The 24,867-nt window shown below is 39.2% G+C and overlaps 1 protein-coding gene across 2 annotated transcripts in view; it reads right to left on the bottom strand.

Annotated features, from left to right (window-relative positions):
* Nucleotides 1-24,867, bottom strand: part of LIN28B (lin-28 homolog B) — an 86,391-nt gene that overhangs the window by 33,679 nt on the left and 27,845 nt on the right. For both annotated transcript variants that reach the window (XM_013130491.2, XM_005154658.2), the window contains exon 3: nucleotides 5,599-5,783. In XM_013130491.2, coding sequence (XP_012985945.1) covers nucleotides 5,599-5,783 — 185 coding nt within the window. The remainder of the gene's footprint in view (nucleotides 1-5,598; nucleotides 5,784-24,867) is intronic.

The following is a 24,867-nucleotide window of genomic DNA, read 5'->3' as shown; positions in this document are numbered from 1 at the left end:
TAAGTAAATGTTCTGGCTGCAAAGAGGATAGTAGAATCACAGAGTCCTAGAATGGCTAGAATTGCGTGGGACCTTAAAGATAACCTAATTCCAATCCCCCTGCCACAAATAGGGACACCTTCCACTAGCCCAGATTGCTCAAAGCCCCATCCAGCCTGGCCTTGAATACTGCCAGGGATGGGGCATAGTAGCCCAGAGAGGCCTTATTTTGCATGGCAGTTTTCATGTAAGAGAACAAAACCATGGTAGTCTTTGCAGTCCGTAAGCCTAAGAGTGGTCACAAACATGACTGGAAAGAGCAAATAAAAAGCCAACAGAATCACAGGTTAAAAAAAAACAACAACAAACCCCAAGAATATATCCTACACTTGTAAAATGGGAAAAGCAAGAATGAAAAGTGGAAAGAAAGAAATTCTTAACATGTAAAACCAAGTGAAAGAGTCAGGGAGGAGAAAGAGGTGCTAATGTTTTAATTTTTTAAACGCCACCCTTGAGAGAGGTCCTTTTGCAAGGCTGTATTTTTAATAAATCTGTGCACAAACCATGCAACCTCTGCATTATGTCTCTGCCAGCTTCCTCTTTAAAAATGGCAAAATTGTGAATGCAATCTACCTTGGAAAGGACTAGGAAAATTCAGCCCTTTTGACAGTGATATCCTGACTCCATTTTATGCCAAAGGCTACAAATTCCTGCATTTTTCATCCCTTTCTCTAGTCAGCTGAGCACTCTTGCTCTGCTTGCTCCCCCTATCACCAAGGTGGTGTAAAGGATCTGCCCAAAGTGGGTCCCTGGGGCTCTCTGAGGGCAGGAATGGATGTGCCCCTTGCACTGTAGCTGTGTGCTGTGACTGCCAATGTCAGCCTTGCCTCCCAGCTCTTGGGCAAAGGAACCCTGATGGGTTTTCCCCATCCACCTCCGCTCCATCCATCTGTTAAGCATGGTTTTTATGAGCTTCTCCCATGTCAGTCAGTAGAGATGGAACTGATATAATCTCAAGTTTGATTTTATATCACGTAATTTTGCTGTCCTAAGCTAACTCTCCTAGTCCTGTTAACTTCCCTTCAAATTAACTTCCCTCCACAGCTCTCCACCAAGCTGTCATCTCTGCCTGTATCACAACAGGTTAGTGGCTGTTTGTGCAGATCACGAGCTTTTAAAGACTTTTAAGAATTTCTTATTATAGTCTGACTTCAGATAACCCACAGAATGTCTTCAGATCAGATATTAAATCAATTTTCTGTCTGACTCAGACACAAACTAATTTTAAGTGACAGTTCATCAGGCAAGTATTATATTATTTAATTACAGTCTCCCTTCCTTTTGTGGCTGTAACTCCACCCAATTAGTGGTTTAGAAATATAATTTTCTTCATGTGAAAATTATACTTTTAGTCATATTCAAGACTTACTGGCAAACACCATTTATTGCACCTTAACAATGTGTACCATGTAGTATACCTTACAAACCCACTTTTCTATTCATCACTCCATTGCAGATGTCTACATTGGCAAAAGGTTTTTTGAACATTGATGCTTCAGTGCTCATGAGTGTTTAGCCAGCTGAGCTAGAAATACACAGCTATTTCACTAGCCATATTCCCAGAACATAATTCAGCATTACCGTCTATCCAGTGACAATGCTTTGTTAAACTCTCATTTCCAGCAGCTCCCAACTCCATCCCTCACAGTTCATTTGCACGGCTGTGCTATAAACCAAGTCTGTAAAATGTTTTTATGTCAAACCCAAAATTTCAGAATATACTGCTATTTCATTACATGCTGAAATCCACACCAATTATTGATACAGGTCACCCATGCTAGAAAGCTGCCCTGCCACAAGTATGATGTTAATGGATGGTAGGATAGGACTGAAATGTCATAAATTAGACTCCGAGATGGAGATAGACCCTTAATTATTCTTCCTTGTGTCCTCCTTCTTGCCTTATTTTATTGCTTCCATTTTGGTGTAAATACTTCAAACCAAAAAAAAGAATGTTGTCAATATCCCCATCCTGCCTGAAATGTTCCACATGAAGGAGGTGCCATGCTAAACAGATACAACGCTACAGACACTGCTGGAAAAGTAGCCAACTTTGAGCTCCTACTCAGAATATTTAAAGATACTGGATAACATCCCTAGTTCCCAAAAATAACTCTAATTTCGAGTCCTGTATTATGCATCTTCTCTGTTAATATTGTGCCAAAGATTTTTATTTAAATTCACTTAAATATACACTGCATTAAAGAATATTTTTCCCAGCTATATACATTTTTTAATATTAAATAAAAAATTACACTTGATATAATGGTCTTTGACACAGTTTCATTTTAGATCACATACAAACACTGGAGAGCGTTTTGACAAATCAAGCAAAAAACAAGCAAAAAATCTCAAAAGGAGCATAAATTATTTTCCTTCCTCCCCTTTTCTGCCTCCAAAATTTACTCCGAGATGGTGGGGTAGGTTCCGATTCTAAATCAGGATTTTACAGGCTTGTCCACAAGTTACTGAGCAGTTGACTAAAGTGTGAATTTGGTGTACTTTATCTTTTCTGCATCAGCTCCCTGTGGTCATTCCTAGAAAGCAGCACAGTGTGCTTTTGTGTCAGCTCACCACTAAACTCGAGCAAAACACAGTGTTTGGCTCATGTGTTAAGAGCTGCTATGAAGGCAGCTGCAAAGTGCCCCAGTGTCACGTGTTGGGAATTCATCCCTTTACTTATTTAGGTAGAACCAGCCTCTCCACTGTACATCTCTGCCAAGAAACACCATTTCTGAACTCAGCACTTGTCAGATGCAAATCCCAGCTGAGCCTTGGTTAGAATCCTCACCTCTAGCCCACATCACTCTAGACACTGTGAAAAAATACACTTAAGATACATGGATACTACAATAGCTTAAACTAAGATGCGGGAACCTAAAGCTTGCAGGCTATTTATAGCCACAGCTGCATTTCACATGGACTGCAAACATCTTCTCCTACAGACTGGGATGCACTAGCACACTGGCTGAGAAAGATGCCAAACCGCCAGTATCACCAACAGCAATCACAAAGCCTTCCCGCCTATGTTATCAAATGAATGCTGAAGGGGAATATCACAGCAAGGTGCCCACAGCAACAACACTGCAAATTACAGCAACTCTGGAGTCCACTGTGGAAGCCCCACAAAATCTATGAAAAAGCAACAATACTGGTAACCTCAGCGTCATGATTTTTTTCCTCCCCCTCAGCACATATTGCTGTCTTTCCTTCTCTTTTTCCCATATTTGCTATCTGTAAGTCTTTCTCTCAATCTTCTCATCTGTCCTAATACACCATTATTGAAGTCATGGTATCTATACAAAAAGATATACTGAGTCTGGGCCCTTGCACTATTACACTGGTAACATAGAAAAGAGATGAACACAAGAAGCTGGAATTAGCTTTCATAAATGGAGGCAGTTCTCACAGCATCTTCAAAAAATTTTTCACTGCATATGTTGGAGATGCAGTTTTTTATTGGCTAGGTATTCAATCCAAATTAATTTTCCTTTAAGTAATGACAACTGTTCCTCAATGAGTAATAATGTCAGAGCTACTTCAATCATTTCAAATTTCAGACTTTTGTGTGTTTTATAACCTAAGCATAAGAATTTTGAGACAGAAGTGGGTAGATGTTTTTGCCCACATTTTCATATTCAGATCTAGTCAAATCAATTTTTAACTTTTCCTCTTTTAAAGGCGAGAGTACAGTATCTCATAGATCACCCCCTTGCACTGTTTTTCAGAGTGTATCTGTTCATTTTTTTCCATGTTTTAGCTATGAAAAAACGTCACTGAAATTAGGATTCATCTCATCTAACTTTAGAGAATTGTAAGGGAAGTATCTATAGCATTGGAGCTAGGCTCTCTTTGTAGTCCTTGAAAAGAAACAGCCACAAGACAAGATTCATCCCCAATATTTTAGATGCTTCCCCAGCGTGAGATGAATTGCACTCTGATAGTACTGCTTCCTCCGGATTGACTACATGCTGTGCACTCTAAATATCTACATTTGTTCAAACCTGTCTCCTTCAATATGTACTTTTTCTTGGCTTCTTAAAACCTGTCCATTTAAACTGGAAGGGTTTTGAAGCAAGGACTATCTTTTTTCATATACATGTACAACAAACAGGACAATAGTATCACAACTGTATGACTGTGGCCTTTTTTTTGCTGCCATAGTATAAAACAGCAATAACAATGGTAATGCTAATACCCTAAACAAATTATTAATTACAGTGCATGGAAAACAAAATGGTTTATATAAGAACTGTATTGGAAGCCTAGCTTAAATAAATAAATAAATAAAAAATTCACAACCACTGCATGCAACACAACTCTGAAAGGCCAGATATGGTGAGCAATCAAAAAGAAAGCTTTGTCTGGCTTACAAAGTCTCATTGTTGTGGTTATGGATTCTGATCTGTTACAGCAGCAATAAATTTTGTTCATGGCCTTTAGCTTTTACAAAGAAGGTGAAAGAGGGACAACTATCATGTTGTCTCCAGTCCTTAATTTAAAAAGAGGAAAAAGAGAAAAAAAGGAGGGGAGAAGGGAAGCAGCCTTCTAACAGAGGTAGGGACAAGTGGAGCTCATCTGTAGTCAGCAAAGGTTTCTGATCCTCCATTTTGTGAAGATGGGCTACGCTGTTTTTCCAGGAGACTCCCTCTCTTTCCCAAGCTACCCTACTTCAGAATTTGCAATAGGGGAGAGCCACCTTTCAGTCACTCCATACATGAAATACTTCAGACAAAACTTGACTGGGTGTTCTTGCTAGGATCCTTCACAAACTATATATCCCCCTTGAACTCAGTCATTATAGCTACCGGCCTGAGCAATAAATATGAGGAGATAAAAAAGGAGATTCATCTAAATACAAGAGCTTTGGGCAGGAAGGCTGCCCTTGGGAAACTAGGCACAGGTGGCTCTGTAGTGAAGAGAATTACAGGACTTCAAGCCCTGAGACAGAAAGTGAAGTAAAACAGAGCAAGTCGGAGTGCTGCACTTGTATATAAAGAAGTGCACCTCTGAAGACTAACCTGAGGTTTGTAAAACATTATTACAACAGTTCTACAGACCACTAAGCATTAAAACTTTTGGAAACACCTGATACTCTGTTATCTAGGTAAAAATGTAATTAATTAAATTATGCATATCTCAACCCTGACTGCACCACCTACACATTCTTCTGTATAAAATTACTGATGCACAGTTTAAAACCCCACTGCACACAATAGTCTCCTTAGCATGCACAATTCTCACCTAAGCATGATGTTATTTAACCTGTATTCAGACTGACCTCTCTTCTCAGTCTAACAGTAATATTTTCAAAACAGTATTACACTCCTTTGCAGCCTCCCTCTAATTCATTAAAAACCTTCTCGAGTGAAACCAATCAAGTGGGTGATTATGATACAGCTTAATAAGTTTAATCAAATGACCAGGCTAGATGTAAAAGCCAAATTTACATAGAAGGCTCTCCTTTCACAAATGAATAAATGCTGAAAACAGTTTCAAGAAAAAAAAACTGCAAAGAAATAAAAAGAGGGGAGGGGAATAGCAAAGTAAGGTAATTACCTATCTCCCTTTGGTTTTCTTTTTTGTACTGTCTTCCCTTTGGGTCGTCTTTCACTTCCTAAACAGGGGCTCCCACCAGGGCCTGTTACCCGTATTGATTCAAGGCCTTTGGAAGATTTCTTAAAAGTAAATTCCACTGGTTCTCCTTCTTTTAGGCTTCTAAATCCTTCCATGTAAAGCTTGCTCTGTAAATAGGAAAAATACTCTTGGTTACCAATGCCTTAAAAACAATATTTACATTTATAATCAACAGGAAAAACTATCCTATTATAGAATACACACAGGTTGAATAACAGTTTTCTCTGTGTGAGCTGTAGCAGACAGTACTGCAAATTACAATCCTGGATACAGTGAACACACTATTCAACACTAAACAAGTAACAAAAACCTAATTTCAGTACCAGCAAAACTGAAATTAGGTTTTCCTTTTCCATGATGAATGTTATAAATGTAAGAAGTAGAGAAAATGATGCAGTCTTAAACCCCCTGTCTAACAGGCATAAGGAACTGTAAAGGATTTTCAACAAAACAGAAAGAGAACAAATATTCACTTCAGGGCTAATCTGTTTATGATCAAAATCATCATAGTTCGTATTTCTGGGACGTGACTCTGCTGCTCGGAAAATGAATCAAAGATACAGTGAGCAGGAGGAAGGCACTCTGAACAAAGTCTACTGGAATAGGCAATTCAAATATCCTTCGTTAGCTGCTATATTTCTGTTCACTACCCCAAAAATCTTATCTAATTAGCATGACTTAGGTATAGATTTGTATTTTCATTCACAGAAAAGGAAATTATCATCAGCGCAAGAAAAATAAATACTGAAAAATCTTCTGATATTACACTATAGCAATCTTGGACAAACTGAAGTCAACAGGAGCTCACCATTGATTTTGATACAATGAAAATTTTCATCTCAATTCCTAATAAATTACCTGGGTTTAAATAGTAGGTCTAAATCCCAGGACAATTATGATTAATCAAACTCTTAAATAAAATTAATCGAAGTAAGTGAGACAACTTGGGGGGAGAGTGGATAAAATGATAAGACACTGGTTTTACTAGATGTTTATTTTAGAAATAAGTTACACACTACATGAATGAGATCAGCTGGACTCATAGGGAATACTACAAAATCCGTCAATTTCAAATACTTGCAGTTTATTCAGAGAAGTTATAAACATGTTTTCTTCCTTTGCTCAAAAACTCTTCATAGCAAAGGGAAAAATGTTTCCTGACTGATTCTTACTCTGTTCTCCAGGATTCACTGGTTGAACCATGGAGTCAAGAAGGTGTCATCCCACTCATTCACATGTCAAAAAGAGCTGAGTGACACTCGACTCTGTAAGTCACATCTACTATCCAACAAGTGCAACTAAAGAATGTGTTCAAACCAGAGGGCAATCCCCGAGATTGGATCCCTGTAAACACATTATGGGTATGGGAGGTCTGCAGCACCAAGCCACTATTTCAGCAGAGTGCAAGAACTGACATCTCAAGAGTTCATGGCTCATATACAAAGGAGGGAGCTGGTCTCATTCCAAGGATATATGTAGAACAGGACAGAAGGCAACAGGCCCGAGCTGCTTCAGGGGAAACTCCATCCAGACATGAGAAGTAGCTCACCATGAGAAAAATTAAACAATGAAGCCCAGAAAAGTACAGTTCCCTTTTCTGAAAATACCTAAGACTCACCTTAAAGGCATACAATCACCTAATCCAAGGCCCTGCTTTCAGTAAAAGGTTGGACCAGATGATCTCAAGAGGTCCCTTCCAACCTTGACTTTTCTGTGATTCAGCTACCTTAATCTGGAGCTGCATCACACCTGGCAAGACTGGAAAACAGAATTCCAGTTCCTGGTTCTGCAACAGTTAGGGGACTTGTATCATTTAACTTCTCCTTGTCTTTAAAGAGAGATGCCACTGCAGAGTCCACTGCCCACAGAATTAATAGACTAAGTTAAAAAATATAAAATTATTAGGAATATTTATTTTAATGAAACCATGTGAAAGCATAAGCACCTTTGCTTCCAAAAAAAACCAAGTAGCAGACCAGCTGAGTCCTCACAGACTACCCAGCAGCAACCATTCCTAATTCCAACAAGATACTATCAATGCCAGTCTGGCTGAGAGACTCAGTTGTTTGTGATTTTTCCAACAGCCAAAAGTAAGCAAGAACACAGCTCCACTGGTTAGGGCAAAGGCTGGTTTTGCTTATCCAGTTGTACAGCTCTAGTACATGTGGTTCTATCACAAAATGTTGTAACAGTGTGAAGCATGAGACAAATAGTTGACTTTCTAGATAAGAGGTGGAGTACTATTTAAAATGAAAGAGGAAAAGGGGGGTGACAATGCAGTGTGAGGAGCAACACACATTAAAGTAGAAAAATGTAAGATCTGTCCCCTGAATCAGAAGCTTAGCTGTTTTTTTAAATGAAAATATAATGTATGGAAATGAAATATGCAACTTTTCTCACTGATACAACTGGAAACAGCAATTCTACATAAAAAAAATGAAACCTATCCATGACGGCAATATTATTTCAAGCAAGCCCTCCATGTCTATTTAGCAATAAAAGGATCTCTGTCACAACAAAGAAACATCCAAGTTCAGAATATCCCTAGAAAAGACACCACTTATCAACTGAAACAACTGACTCTTCCTGTGGCATGAATCCATCTCTAGCTCCATACACACTTCAGCAGCCACCAGGGAAAATCTTGTTAAAAGGAAAGAATCAAATAACATGTCTTTTGTCCCAAACTAAAACACAGAGTTAAATGTTCCAAAGCTAGACAATCAGGACAACACCGATGGGTGGTGATCATAAGGTGACCCTTGAGTCGATAAACATCAGTCCTTATTTCTCAGCAATACGGAACACAGCATGGATGCTTTTGTCTTTTTAACTATAACTTAATGAACATATAATTAAGCCTCAGCAAGACTTAGGCATTTTTCTTTACAAGTTTCACTGTTATAAAACAAATGTCAAAAGGTTGACATCTGATATACACATAACACCTTCTACTTTACTTCAAAAGAAATAAGTACTTAAAACACAACCTAAACCAGGGCATTATTAATTTTTTAAAATGCTTTTATTTTTCTCATTTCACTTGTAGCCCCTGAACTTATTTCCAAACTAAGCACTGTATTTACAAGAGGAATTTAAAAAATATTTAAAAGCCAAAGTAACGGAACAATTAAACAATTACGCTTTCATAAACTGTTATGCAAGTGCACATTTTTTTGCACATTTAGTTTTTTTAAAGCTCCTTTAACAACAGAAAATGTTGAAAAAACATTTCAAATGACTTTGCACTGTACTCTCCTTGAGTACACCTCAACAGCTTTTTAATGTTATAGATGGATTTGCTGCCATCTGACTTACTGTGTAAATATATACCACTGTGCTGTCAGCCAACACATGGTGAGATTCTCTGAGGGTGCAATAACAATTCAAAGTCATTGTGAAAAAATGGCATTTGGAAACCAGCAAAACACACCTAAAACCTGAATCCCTCAACTTGTCTAAAGAGTTGGACAAAAAGTGTCTTGAAAGTTGATAATTTAATGTTGAGAGACCTAGCTCAGTGCTTTTCTTGCATCACTTAAACAAATAAAACCCATACAATTAAAAGCAGCCAGAGTTTCAAGTCAGTGAACCATTTCTAGAGCTCTGAATGGGGTGTATGGGCACACCGCCAGTGAACAAAGGGAAAAACTTAAAAGCAACATGCTTTTCTTCCTTTCTCTCTCTTTCAGCTGTCAGAGACTTGGCTGTTATTTTTACCAGCAGTCAATACAGTGATTTCAGAGCTTTTTTCTTTTTCCCTTTTAACTTGACAGAAGAATTTCTAACTTTTTTTTTAATAGGTATCCTATTATTTCTTGCTATTTTAGCCTATAGTCTCACACATCTCAGTCATGAGCAAAGGCCTGGTCCAAAATGCTGGCAATTTGGTAAGAATATCAGCAACAACAAAAAAGAAAAGTGAAAAATCCAAGATGACAAGTTCTTGGAAAGCATTTCCTACTATGAAACAAATATCAAAACATAACTAACAAAATGTAAACTGTATTAGCAAGATGGTCCATTTAGACCATGTCCTGGTAAAAGTACCATTTCCTGGACAGTGTCAGGGAGTGCTTACAATTCTCACCAGGCTCCAGGAAAGAAAGGAAGTTTGGAATTAAGGCTTAGTACCAAGGCCCAATTGCCTCCAGTACATGTGCATTATTTTTATTAACAAGAGGGGAGGGAAAGGGGTAACAGGGTCCCTGTAAGTACCTCCTCATAACAACTTTGCCATTTCCAGTCAGGGCTGTGACGAACTGCTGTCACAGACATTAAATTCTTCAGAGGAGGGAGAAAAGTAATTCATCGGCATTCTACTTAGATAATTTATTTTCTGTATCTCTCATTTCTGACCCTTTTTATCTAGTGATTGACTGATTGCTCAGTACAATGACCAGATGCCACCACTATGCTGGGTTTCCCAAAGTAAGAAAACAGTTTTCCCTCCACAATTATCTACAATTAAATAGAGACATGAAGGAAGGCATATCCTTGAAGGCCAAATGCACTGAAGAACGTAAGAAATTCTCTCCAAAACAATCTTGATACAGTTCTGTTAAGAGCCAGCAATCTGTGAGTAAAGTACAGAGTAAGAAGATACAGAAGTAGAACAATTTACACAGGGTTTATACTACTGCTCTTACCTGCATTATGTCAAAACAGAATTTAACTTTTGTACAGTGCAAATGGTCAGGGAAGAGCTACAAAATAGTACCAGTTGCATGATACAAGGCCTGTTGCAAGTACTTCTGCTGCCCACCAAAAGTTCATTTTAGGAGGTTTGCTAAGATTATATACTTTTGCAGGCAGACTGCTAAAACAAACAAAAAGTCCACTACAGTGAATAGCCTCTCCAAGAGCAATGCGTAGCTCTTCTGCATTAACAGAGAATTCGAAGACCAAGCACTCACAAGACAACTCGCCATTGACTCCTGATGACCTCAAGGGCTTTTTCCTGCTCTTAGAGGCTTATCTTGAACCAAATCTGGCCCTTCTTGGTCCTACTCATAAGCCAATTTAACTCACTAATCTGACAGGAAACAAACTTGGTTTAAAAGCAAGGGGGAAGGGAGGAGGCAGAAGCGGGATAAGAGGAAGAGGAAACAGGGATAGCTTTTTGTTTTTCCAGTGAGCTAATTCTGTTTACTGCATGGTTCAAGGAGCTCCAGGGCACACACAGTGGAAATGGCAATTTTTGAGATGAGAATGTGTTTAATACTTTTCTAAAAAAACAAACAAACAAACAAAAAAACCACCTATAGTATTTTTTTAAGTTCAACGTAATACAAATAAACTTTAAAGTAGAGCTATAAACCAATTTATTTCTCAAAGATCTGCACTTCAGCTCTTAGGCAATGAAGAGCCATGTATACCAAATGTACACAATGTTTATTAGATAGGGTGAGGAAGTAACTGACAGTATGGAAAGAACTGGTACATAGGCAGTAACTGCAATGCAGCTGGTACACCGCGATTTCACATCTTTATTTACTTGGAGTTTGCGGCTTGAATTTCCACCTCTACCATAGCCATGTTCAGAATCTTGTTTCCGTTCACCATCCTGTTTCTCTCTTCACACTGTTACTCTTCTCAGTGAGAAATGTGCAAAAGTATTTACACAGCTTTTGAACAGACACTAATTCAAAACCACCCTCCCTATACAACAGAAGGATTTCTTCTTTCTCAGTTTATTTATATGTCTGAAGAAACTTTAAAGTGCTTTAACTCTTAAAAACTTTAAGTAAATTCTAACTTAGCTTAATACTTTTGGGTTTTGTTCCACCACAACTTCCAAGAAGTGATTTCCTTTGATAATCTACTTCTTCCTTTTGCATTACCTTTTCTCTGCCAATATCCCTCACAGGACAAGGTTTTCTGCTTGAAGGATTAGGTAATTTCCCACAGTTTCCCTTTACTTGAGATTCGATTTTAACCTTTTCTCCATGTCAGCCTCCAGTACTTCAGCTCACCTATGTTCACCAACCAGTTCTCTTAATTTAACAAAAGTTTGCCTCTAAAAAAAAAAACAAAAAAACCAAGACTTTTTATCATCCTATTTAACTTAAACTGAATTAACCCCATTTTGTATTCATGTTTTTAATAAACGGGTTTCCTATAAAGTCAGCAATTCCATCCTAGTCCAAAATAACACAACTTCTGAATTACTCTTTTGGTAAGAAAACTATTGACTGTCATGTACAGAAATATCACATCATTAGAATATAATGTGCACTTAAATACAGATCTGGCCGACTATATAAACATAAAAGGACATGGAACTGTTGGAACAAGTCCAGAGGAGGGCCATGAGGATGATCAGGGGACTGGAGCACCTCCCATATGAAGACAGGCTGAGGAAGTTGGGGCTGTTCAGCCTGGAGAAGAGAAGGCTGCATGGAGACCTCATAGCAGCCTTCCAGTATCTGAAGGGGGGCTATAAGGATGCTGGGGATGGACCCTTCATTAGGGACTGTAGTGACAGGACAAGGGATAACAAGTTAAACAGTGGAAGTTCAGATTGGATATAAGGAAGACATTCTTTACTGTGAAGGTGGTGAGGCACTGAACGGGCTGCCCAGGGAGGTTGTGAATGCTCCATCCCTGGCAGTGGTTAGTGTGAGGGGTCCCTGCCCATGGCAGGGCAGTTGGAACTAGATGATCTTAAGGCCCTTTCCAGCCCTAAATATTCTATGATTCTATTATTCTATATAGCCCACCTATAATGCATTGTATGTATATAAGTTATAGAATCATAAAATGGTTTGGGTTGGAAGGAACTTCAGAGCTGTATAACAGGTCTTTCATAATTCCTTCCCAAAGTGATTTTGACCAGATTCTGCATGTCCATGCTACTGTTTGTTTCTTTACATGGTCACCTTACTAACTTTCTTCATCATTTTCAGTATTTGTGTTCAGGCCACAAATGCTATTTGACTATGTTTCTGTTGTCTCCATATCTGATTACACATTCAGCACCAGCTGTTCTGGTTTTGTATACTAACAAAAAGAGCTTGGATAATGAACATCTCATATGCTTTTTCTCCATGACCTCACCCTCTTCTCTTGCTATAAGTAAGTATATTTTTTGTTAGTGTATCACCTACACAACCAATCTTCTACTACTAGTTTTCAACCTTCAATTGCTCCTTTGTGTAGCTTACTTGTATTACTGCATGTGCAATTCTCATTTACACAGCTTTCCTCCTTCTGTGCTTTTAATACCTTAGGCATGAAAATCCAGCCAGCCTCTTCTCCCATTTCTTAGTTTAAGTATTTTCTCATCAGTCATGCTAGGCACAAGATAAGAGTTTTAGGACTCAGTTCAGATAACTGAAAGGAAGGGTTCCTCCTCCCCCACCTCCGTCTCATACTGACTCAGAAAGAAAATGATTTGCCTCTTCTTGGTAATGTCATGTTTTCAGCTATTGTTCCTGTTCCCTGGATCAGTTCTATGCAGAGACAAAAACCCCACCAGCACACCTCAAAAGAAGACATGGCAGGTAAGGCTATCCTGTGCAGCACCTTGACAACTTACCAGTTACATTGCCTCAGCGATCTCAAACCATGCTGTTAATCCCAAACAGTTTATAATACCCTCTGAAGTCCACCCCTTCGAGAAGCATTCCAATGGTTGAAAACCTTCAAGCTCCCTCCTCACAAGGGCTCCCTCACTACTGACCACACTGCCTTTGGGAGTGACCACAGATCCCCCTGGGATGGTGGCCTCGCCCTTCCCTTCCTTCACTCACCACTGAGCTATCCCACAATCAGGAAAGTGCAGTTTCTTCATGCAACTGAAAGTGAATAATTTTCTGTTCCCAACAGTCATCTGCTGTAAGGCAGTGTTGCAGAGACCTGAAGACTCTACAAAATTTAGGAACAAATGAACATGTCCTTTTATACAACCAATAATTAAGGCAGATTATAATTTTTCTATTTTTATTGGGAGGAGGCACTTTTTTCCCTGGTTATTCTTCTTTCATGGGACAAGGGCCTGAGAAAAAACTTCCTGATTGGGGAGAAAACAAACATGACTATGGGAATGGTGTACCCCTTCCCCTGATGATGTGCTGTACACTGGAAAATTCATAATATATACATATGGAAATACTGTGAGCTATGCACTTTCCTGGAGTCCACTAAGTATTTTTTCAAGCCTCCCAAACCTCCACGGAAGAGGTCAAAACAAGCCATTCTTGCTTGCATGCTATCACCTGAAGAAAGGATGTGTTCAGAGTCCTAGGCCTCCCCTCCCCCCCCCCCCCCACTTCCCCACACATCTCCCATACCCACCCCCACCCCCCCCCCCGGAAAAAGTTAAAAGAAGGAAAAAAAAAATACAACAAAAAAAAAAAAAGAAGAGGAAAGGGGAAAAGGGAGGGAGAAAAGGGGGCCACCAGCAAATTCATGAATGTCAGCAAGTCCGGTTCTCCCATTTCTTCCACAAGGGATACAAATACACTGAATCCTGTGTGATGGATGTGGCTGAGCTGCCTCCTGTCTGGCATCTCTGCTATGATTTAACAGTGAGAACAGAACAGAATATGGCTGCAATTCACTCATTTTAAAAAGCACACTGAATATACTGGAACACAGTTCTCACAGATCTAAAAATCAGCTGATTTTCAGTGTAGATTGTCCCATAAACACAGGTGGAAATGCAGAAGCACAGGAAGGCGGAATGTACAACCCACACAGTTTGCTGCATTTTTCAAGTACTGAAAATGTACTCAGGCAGAAAGCACAGACTCAATGGTAAGAGTTATTTCCCCTAAAACTAAACCACAATTTCCTCCAGATTTACTACACCTTGCTGGTGTTGTTAACCACATCTTCAGAAACAACTGCATCACTTCTATTTTCCATGCCTGCCTGATGATGTCCGTGAGCTTTGTTTCTGTGCTCCTCTATACACCCCTATGCATGGGAACGACAATCCCCTATGCCAGAAGATGTCTTAGCTAAATAAAGGTTTCCTCACCACCTCCTACCATCCCAAAGAGACTGCATATAATTAAAAAGAAATCACGCCTAGACTGTGCTCTGCTAATTCAGATGTAACAAGATCTCTCCCTCCACATGCACTTTTCCCTTCTCCTGCATAAAACTGGCCCAAAGGATAATCATGTTTTCTTACTGCAGACCCTCAGCATTCATCTCTGGGAAGCTGTCCCTAACCTTCAAATTGGTTATCAGTATCAAAAAATAGTACCAGGAATATCCTGAAGAAGTGGTTCACCCACCTTTTTGCTTCCCAGCTTTACATGAGAAAATTGACCAGTTCACATCTCACTGGTAAACAGAGGAGCAGCCAACACTGTGGGCAACTGCAGAAGCCATAGGCTGACACTGAAAAATGGTATTTCATACAAATGATTCCTCAAGTCAGCAGTACAGAAGGAGTTCTGAACATGTTAAGACAGTTCAGCTCACCCTATTTTCATAGCAAAATATAAGCCAATGCACCAACCTGACTCTCTTCCAGAAGAGTGGTGTAAAAGGTAGCTACCAATAACTCTGCAGACCAGTGCGGGAACAGCGAGCTGGGGAGCAGGTACCTGGGCTGTGTTGGTAGGTACAGGCTAATGTACATCCAGGACAGAAAGAATCTTACTTGTGAGCAGTAAACTGAAGCAGGACTACTGGTTAGAAAGGATGGTGGTAAGAGAGATGGTGGTTAGAGCATGCTGGAACACAGCAACTTGACCTTCTCAAGGGGCAGAAGAGAGGGTGGTGGAAGGGATGGGCAACACTGAAAGAGCAGGGGTGGCAGCCTGCAAGAAAAGGGCTGGGGGAATGGCCTGGTTGACAATTCAAGCTAAAACTCCTCTGTGGAGAGGAAATGGCTGACAGTTACAGTGGCTACAGGCTCTCAAAGCCACAGAAGAGTCAACTCCCCTCTCTTCCCAGGCTGTGAAGGCACTGGAGGGGCTCAAGTCCTGGAACCAGAACAAGGGCTTACAGCCCAAACCTTACTTGGATTGTCCTAGCAGCCTGCCCCTGCCACTACCTCCTTTTGTTTCTCCTTCTCTTCTGGTTGGTCCCAGCTACCTCCAGGCTGGAGCCTGAAGAACTGTCCCCATACCACTATCACCACCTTTCCTAGGCCCCAGACTGAGAAGAGAGCCTGCCAGCCCAGCACAGTGCCATGACTGCAACCTCATGGGTCCTTGCCTCAGAAACCAGAAATCCCTGCTGTGGAGGATGCTATCTAAAACCCACCATCAGCTGCATTAGTGCAAAGCCCTTCCATGCTACAATGACCCTTTCTAATACCTGAGAAAAAAGAAAGCTGTCTGCTTGAAAGCTACTGTAAGTGAGCCCAGATGATATTTTAGCCAAATGGGAGTAACTATGCCCTAAGCAATCCCAAAATAAAAATCCATTATCTTGTAAACAGGAACCTCTCTTAAAACTATTCTCAAGCTTTTGATTAAATATTATTTTTACTTTTGTGGTACAGGTGCCCTTGGACTCACACTGCACTGTGCAAGGTACTGCACAAATGATACAAGAAGGCACGGATGATCAACAGGCAATACACTAATCCTGATAAATCATTTAGAGGTCAGAACCTGCATTTACTATATATTTTTTTTAATTCAGTTTATTTAAAATGCCAATATACAATTGAAACAGAAAAATAAAAGTAATGGTTAGACTGTTTACTAAAGTCACCACGAACACAAAAATAAGAGAATATATAACAAAATTGGTGGCGTTCAAATGTCATTGCTCATAAAGCAGTGATAAATAGGCTGAAATTTTTATTTGGGATGGTTTATTTTTAAGTTGTAGTTATTTTCACAATATTATCTATACTGTAAAACCAGAACATGTTTTCCTTTACTATAAAAGACAAATTAAACAACAACATGTATTAACAGCTCCTGACTTAAGATTCAAATTCTCTAACATTTCTGGTTTGGGTTTTTTTGGGTTTTTTTTGTTGTTGTTTTGGGGTTTTGTTTGGCTGGTTTGGGTTTTTGTTTTTAAATTATGGTTAATCTCAGCTATTTTTAGGAGATTATACATTTACAAATATTTTAAACTTTTTAATCTAGTATAGGATAATCCAGTATCCCATCAGTTCTACCAATTTACAGTCAGCTTATCTTCATTAGATACAACTATATCAGTATTACAAATATTGATTAGATAATCAGATATTTGAATATAAGAACACTTTTGTCTTGGAGGAAGAATAAGCACGAAGTTATTCTACACTTCAAACCTTTATCGCATATTTTTGGAGAGAAGGGATTGTCAGATCATCTAAATACATGACAGTTGAGGTACTACAGAGCAGTGAAACTAGCAATCAGTGTCTAACACGGTCGGGACATAACAGGAAATGAGTGAGTGAGAGACTTCAAATTATTTTTTTAGAAATACAGGGTAGTAGGAGATAGCACTGATGATTCAAAAAGCAACCTGAATTTAGCAGCACCTTTAAATTATTATTTGGGAGAGTATTTAATTTGTAATATTACTGTGAACTAGTTCTCGAACAGCTGCATTTTCAAAGCTGACAGAAATGTTAAGTTTGGAGTCACTTCTGTTATAAATGCATAGACTATATTCTGTTACAAAGGAACAACGTTTCAATGAAACATGTCTGAATTTACAGTGATACAAATGAGAAAACAGCATGTAAGGCAAAACTTTTCAAAAGTAAATGTGATAAAAGTGATTTTTATGGAAGAGAACAAAGGATTTTAACCATCAAAGATTTTTTTCAATTTATTAGCATAGGTGCTTACTTTTAAAATAGTATCTTATTACTATAGCTATGATTATATTTATTGAGAAAGTACTTGTGAAACTGGAATACTACACATACAACTGCATTAATCCAATGACAGTAATGTTGCCTTCTGTTCAGATTACACAATGCAAGACTACTTAAGTATTACGACTCAAATACTGAAACTGTCATTTTTATGCCCTAATTTTAGCATGCTCTGCCAAAGAATGTAAATGTTTTCCAAGGCCTCCTGAAAAATGGTCAGATCAGCTGCAGCAGGAACACACAAAGGGGTTCCTTAAGGACAAGTCCTTCCTCTTACAGTCTGCTGACACAGCTCCCATCAACACTCAGTGGGAAGAGCAGATCCAGAAGCATCTGCCCGTTAATGCTGAATTTGTCTGCTTTTGTGGGTTGGTTACACCTCACACATACCAGATATATTGCATTATGAAACGTAGACAGGTGATCAGTTCTGATGCAGTTATAAGGCAAACATTCCACAAAGAAATCCTTCCAAACACATGTTTACGGTTTAGCTGCATCACCTAGTAGTATTCTTTCAATATCATGATTTGAGCTGTAGACTCTCCCCTGTCCTTTCAACACTAAAAGCATGGTGTTCCACGGGGCACCGGTGGCATGCTCAGACTTCCACTGCCTGTCAGGGGTACAGATCCTGGCTGACAAATTAGTAAGTATTTTCTCTTCTCAGTATTCCCTTTCCAAGGACACCACAAGACCAAGGACACTGGCTTTGCAGTAGTTACATTTTCGTAACTTCCAAGCTGTTTATTTCTGTTGTACACATCTGTAATAACACTAAAACAGTCCTCTATACAATGATTTCATTCCTCACAGTTCTGGCCAAACACTTCTCCTCCTCTTAATGCTACACTTCATATGGGAAAAAAAAACCAAAACAATAAAACTAACAAACCAAACAAAATAGTACTGTACAAAAATTAAAGCCTTCACTGCAACATATTTGTTTCCACTCAGGCCTTTTGCTGCATTAATGTAATGGTCTGGTCTCACAGTCTGCCTAATAGCAGTGAAAGCTGCCAACCCTCCCCACACCAACAGCTTAGTACTCCCCAAAAAATGAAACCCATAGTAAACAAAATACAGCCTGAAATCTCTACCATCAGTGTTACTCCTTTACAGGTCCAATAAAAGCTGCCTGTTCGCTGAGCTGTTTGCTTCTAATGCCAGAAGTAAACAAATTCCAGGCTCTGCTTTTATTGAACTGTTTGGAAGAGAAAGCTCCAAAGGCATGGGTACACGGCATAGTAACTGTGATGCACGAAACACAGCTGAGTTGTGGCAAACATTAAATTCTTTGTATCCTTTCTTTATTTAGAATCCTTTCAGTGATGTATCTTATGACCATATTCACACCAATATTTATTTTTCTGGCTACTATGCAAAATGCAGCCATTTGTACCTGGAAGCATAACACATTATGCTGGGGGTGTAGTAGGTGATCATAAAATCAAGCAAGTATACATTAAAGCGAGAGAAGTAAAGAGGGGTTACACTTGCAGCTGTATGTGCAGCTTGAGCATTTTCTTAGTTTCTTCCTCCTTGACCATACAACTCAACTTTCCCTTACCACAGTTTATATACATGTGTATGTGCATGTGCAAATGCATATGTAATTTAAAGCCAACTCCATAACCTACCTTGATCAAATAGATAAGCCAAACAGAGGCCAAATTACAAAGCAGGCCACACAAGGTGCCCCTTACAAAGTACAATAACGTTAGCTAGAAAGCTCTTGCTGGCAGAAAAAATTACTTGCCAGTAACTTGAGTTCCACAAATGCCTCTTGTATGTTAGGCATTATAATATATACTAAAATAATACATATAATGTATATTAATAATATTATAATATATAATGAATATATATTATAAATATATAATATGTTTATTATATGGGGGAAAGAGGTATGTTGCAGTATTTAACCACAAGAGCTTTTTTTAATCCAGGCAGTACTTACACTGGATATATATACTACACAGTTCTTGAACCAGCAGCTTCCAGATAGCTATCCTACTGGGAGAGAAAGCCAGCAGAATTAGAAGAAGCACAGGAGAAGGCAGGCTACTGAGCAATTTTTCAAGCTCTGGTTAAATGAATTTTAATGATTACCATTAGATTCACCTAAGCATGGGTCAATATCTGTTTGTGCAGTCTTTGACTCTCAGTTATAGCTACAAATAGCTGTGGAGATGCAGTGATGTGAAGTTAGCAGGAAAAACTGAAAAACTATGCGTGGGAATGATTCAGATTTAAGTAAATCTGATTTTGGGAGATGGTAGATGAAAGTGTTACATGAAATAACCTGAAAACCTAAGAGTAGGAACACAATGAATCTTCAGGGACGATCTGTTACTACTACCCTCTGCAATACCCAAAATACCACACCACTTTCCAAGAATTTAGAATCATAAAACAGTTTGGGTTGGCAGGGACATTAAAGACCATCCAGTTGCAATCCATGGGCAGGGATACCTCCCACTAGACCAGGCAGCTCAAAGTCCCATCCAGCCTGGCCTTGAACACTTTCAGGGATGGGACAGTCAAAGCTTCCCCGGGCAACCTCTTTCCAGTTATCTCACCCACATATAGGAAAGAATTTCTTGCTTATATCTCATCTAAATCTACCCTCTTTCAGTTTAAAGTCACCCTCCCTTGTTCTATCACTACTTGCTCTTATAGCAGTAGCAAGGAGATTGTCATCAACACAAGTGGCAGTCCCAACTGAAAGGCCCTTTACATTCTACCTTAACTAGATCCCTGAAAGTACCGTAACACAGAATTAGAGAAGATGTAAGTACCAATGTGGACACTGCGTAGACACTATGCTCTATTCCCACCAGGCTTGAACGGCTGAGGAATATACTAACTTTTTGTGCTGGACTTTGCTCACTTCGTCAAAAACTATCTGCACCTTCAGGTAGAGACTCAAAACTACTACAGATAAGAAAGGGGATAAGCTAGATGTACCAGTTGCCAGAAGTCATCCAAGCTCTATATAATGATAGGAAATAGAGATTCCTGCTGTGAGAGAGGAGACCTGAGAGCCCTGGGATTGTACAGAGGGTGCACACAGATGAGCTCAGGAGAAAACCTTGCCTGCCTTAGCCATATGGAACATGAACAATAAAGATTCTCACTTTCTCCTATAAAACACACGTAGGGTTAAAGGCATAAATAGATGAGCAGATAACAGTTTCACTGACCAAAGGACAACAGAGGTATTGATACCAAACCAAGACTAAGCTTCTCCAGAAAAAAAAGTTCCAGCAGCTTTGGATAACACAATAAATATGCCTCTAATTAGACAGGCACAGTCTAAGAAAATGTTCTGTGTTAGAGCTCTTGCATTTCTGTTCACTACACTAACCAGTCTAACCTCATAAATCTTCTTGTCTGGTACTCTTAAAGGTTAAAAAAAATACACTACTAATATCTGTATCTACAAAGAAGTAATGCACTAATTCCAGAAGCTCATAGCTACCTCACACAGCAGGGAGAAGATGACAAAGCTTTTGCACAACCCTGTCAGAGTCAGGGAACACAATGATTACCCCAGTGTGGATGTGAGGCTGTATGAAATCCTGCAGGAAGACTTGGCAGGCTGCGCAGCAACATACCCAGCAGGCACTGCAACATGATCACAGGAGACTGGACACCACGAGCTGGAAGTATACTCCGCAGTGTGCTTCCACCTTCCAGGGGAAAACTCACACAGGACAGTTATGACAGACCAACTACTGCCTCCTCCAAGATACAAATAAATAACGTGGCCTACAAGACTGTGTAGGCTTTGTAAACATTCTGCTCATGAGCAAAATGTACTCATGGACAAAGAGACAAAAAACCCCAAACCAACCAAGAAACAAACAAAAACCTAACAAAAAACCTTAGAGACTTTTCTGAACAGATGTAGGAAACATTAATCATTCTGAGGCCAATCCTATGTAATCTATCTCACTTTCTTAAACACATACCCTTTCAATTCAATGGATCTTAAGGTCAAATCAGTGAAACTGCTTTTTTCTTCATAGCTACACAGTACCTCTGCACTTCCCAGGCCACTTAGACATGACCACTCTGTCATGTGACTAGCTATTTCAAAAATTCAAAGAGAACATAAGATGATGTTCATGATTAGTCACCTGTCAAGTTTCTATGGTTCATATACCATGTAGGGTTTCTCACAGCTGGCTTTGTTCTGTGGGTTGTTCTGTGGACACAGGAATATTCATCAGAGCAATCAGGTGCATAAACACCTGTTATGTAGACAGACAAGATATTTTTGAGGTAAGAAATTCTAAAAGGCAAGGCAGGCTGCCTCAGTGCTTTAACACATGATGTTTCCCTGTTTCGGGAGCAAAGATTTTGCTAGGAGGACAGGGGTTTGAGTATTGTTAAAAGTTTCTGTATATATGAGCCCAGAGCTTACCTGCTGGAGGTCTGGACTGCTGGCATTGCAAATATCACTAGTTTATTTTCAGCTCCCCTCCTTGCATTGGTCCTTTTGGTTTTATCTTCCCCGTAAGACATAAAAGGCAGAAACACTGGCTTTGTCTGTACAAAGATTCAGACAAGGGCTGGTCTCAATTACAGTTGCTGATGTTTGAGCAACAGTAGGTGTCCTCAATTTGATAGGAATTGCTAGTATTTCACTGCTGAAAATGCAGGGTAAAACCAGCTGAGCCAACAGAAGCTTTACTCACCAAGTCTCAGAGTTTAAACTATCACTACTAGATAGACGGCTATCAATGATGGTGTTTATCTGAAATTTGGAAAAAAAAAAAACCCAACCAGCCAACCACACAGCCTCAACCTCACATGCACCATGATGCATTATTAATGACCTGTTATACATAAAAACATTTGTTGCATCTGTTTTTTGTGCCTTTTTCTACATCAAAGAGTAACACTGCATCATTTCTGATGCAGCCTGCCCACAAGTCTCGAAAACCTCTGACTCAGTCATACACTATCTAAATGTCAGGAATATTCTTAGATTCCTTAGCATGCTTCAGCTTCAGGACTTAACTGGAATTTCTAATAAAGAAATGGTAATATGCTTAATAACGGACTTAGATTTATAACATACACTAGTTGTGTTTTATACTTTAACAACCTGTATTCATAATTGCATGCAATATTTTGGTTTTGTCCCTGTTGTTTTCTGCTCTATTTTATTTAATATGAAAAGCTAACCTGGAAAGTTTTTTGTCCAAATACAGTATTTTTGTTCTTAAAAACAAAACAAACCGATCAAAATGAAACATCACAAATGAATAATGTTCATAAAATAAAAATACCAGATTCTTTAAACAATAACTTGAATCTACAATATCTTACTAAATTTCTAAGAATACGTGTGGACAAAGATAGGGATATGGCTACCTCTATGTAGATACACACAGAGTACCCTATTTTCAGAAACTGAGTATTTCTGGAATGACAACAAAACTGTTAGAATTACTCATATGAACTCATTAACATAATTTTTAATTTAAATGATGCTCTTTTCAGGAGAAGGGAGCAGCTCCCTTCTGCTCTTCCAAGCTGCAGATGCAGATTCTTTCCTCCACCCCTTGTACCAGGCATTCATCTGAGTCATCACCAGTTAAGGTAGCAATGCTAGCACAAAATTAATTCTATTAAAAAAGGATGGGGTTTGGGGGGGTGTTCATTTGCCTTGTTTTTAAAACAGGTTTAGCTTGATGAACTGACTCATGCTGGAGACTGGGCCAGCGCAGAAAGAGCGAAGCAGTTAAGACTGCTCCTTCCAATGCAGCTAAACTCAATGGGCTAAACTGTGATGCCAAATCAGACACTCAGAGCACCAGTCACCTAAACGTTTAAAAGATAAATGATGTTTAGTAAATAACTGTAATTCCAAAATATTTTTCTTTGTGGGATGTTACATTCGTCACATACTATAGTAAAAAATCACAGCACACACAGATGAACTCTTAGTAAAAAATCTGGCATCTGTGATAAACACTTTTTATCTGTAACTACAAAGACCAGTCCAGTCCTCCACACAAAAAAGAAATTTTTACAAAGTGGGGGCCAAAAAAGAGAGAAAACACTTCACTGAGAAGTAAATATTTTTGTATTAATACACCAAATCTATACAATTAGTATCTGATAAGCTCATTAGCTGATAAACAAATCAAGATTTTTTTGCAGCCCCCTTCTCATATCAGCTTCATGCATGCATTGCTTCCAACATTATGGATTAGTAAATGTTAACATACTAAGATGGCAACTACTGTTGAGAGTAAGTCTGGGTCAACAGTGGAGCTTTCTAGAAAGTGGGAACTAATATAAAGCAGGAATGAGAAACATTTCTGGGAGATCAAGCTTGCAGGACAGGGGTTTAAAAATTATTGCCATGAGATCCCCCCTAAAGCAATTAAGTGACAAGAAAAGGTATTTCTATCTCAGTACTGGAAGTCAGCCTACAGAATAGCTAATCAAATAAAAAGGTGCTAAGCACAGCGTGCTGATCCCTCCCACTCCGCAAAAGGTGTATTACCAATGGTCACACAGTATTTGGAAAACATATGCAAGGAAGCAAAAACTTCAAGTTCTACTTGGACGGTGGATGTGGCTGAAGCTAAGCACATTTTTCATTCGCTGTGTTATGAAGAAAATTTTCAGCATCCTGCAAGAATCACTAACCCTGACAATCAAATATGTACTCACATTTTAGACTGTAACTGTGGGCTCATCTTCACTACTGTTAAATCAATTGTACTTAACTCAATTACAATGAGGTAATTACATTAACATGAGTCAGTGCATCCACACATGGCATTTGCACGTGTGCTTAGTGAATTGCTGTTACCTCCCACATGGCACAAGTACTTCACTCAATCACATTAAAGAATATACAGGCACAGGACACTCTGGCCCAAGCCAACATGAAAGCACACTACTTCCAAACACCTCTGCCCCCACTTGCGCAAGCACAGATCTACTGCAAAGCTGTCCTTAACAAGGTACAAACTGCACCCTGTGTTGGTTTACCTACCCACTGTAGGGCCTCTTAAAATTTACCATGCCCTAATCCTTTTGGAAATGGAAGAAAAACATTTGTCTTTGCAATCTGTTATTATTAAACAGAAAGGTGAGGAGAAAATAAATAAATAGAACAACAAAACCGTGTGGGCTATAAGAATTTCACCGCTGCCACAAACACTGCGATTCATGGGATCTTGACTACATCTGCTGGAAGCCACATATACACCAAAAGTCTCTCCTGCCTCTCCCTCCCTCCATGTTCTCAGGCTGCATACATGTTGCTAACTGAACAGCTCCGGCATCATCCCCTGGCTCTGAAGCAAGGTGGCACAGCATAATTTCAAATCCATCTTGCAAAATTCTTTTCTTCCCCTCCC

Source organism: Melopsittacus undulatus, chromosome 3 (genome assembly GCF_012275295.1).
Source record: "Melopsittacus undulatus isolate bMelUnd1 chromosome 3, bMelUnd1.mat.Z, whole genome shotgun sequence".
Taxonomy (NCBI): Eukaryota; Metazoa; Chordata; class Aves; order Psittaciformes; family Psittaculidae; genus Melopsittacus; species Melopsittacus undulatus.
Note: the sequence above shows the minus strand (reverse complement) of the source record. Positions and strands in the feature narration are given on the sequence as shown.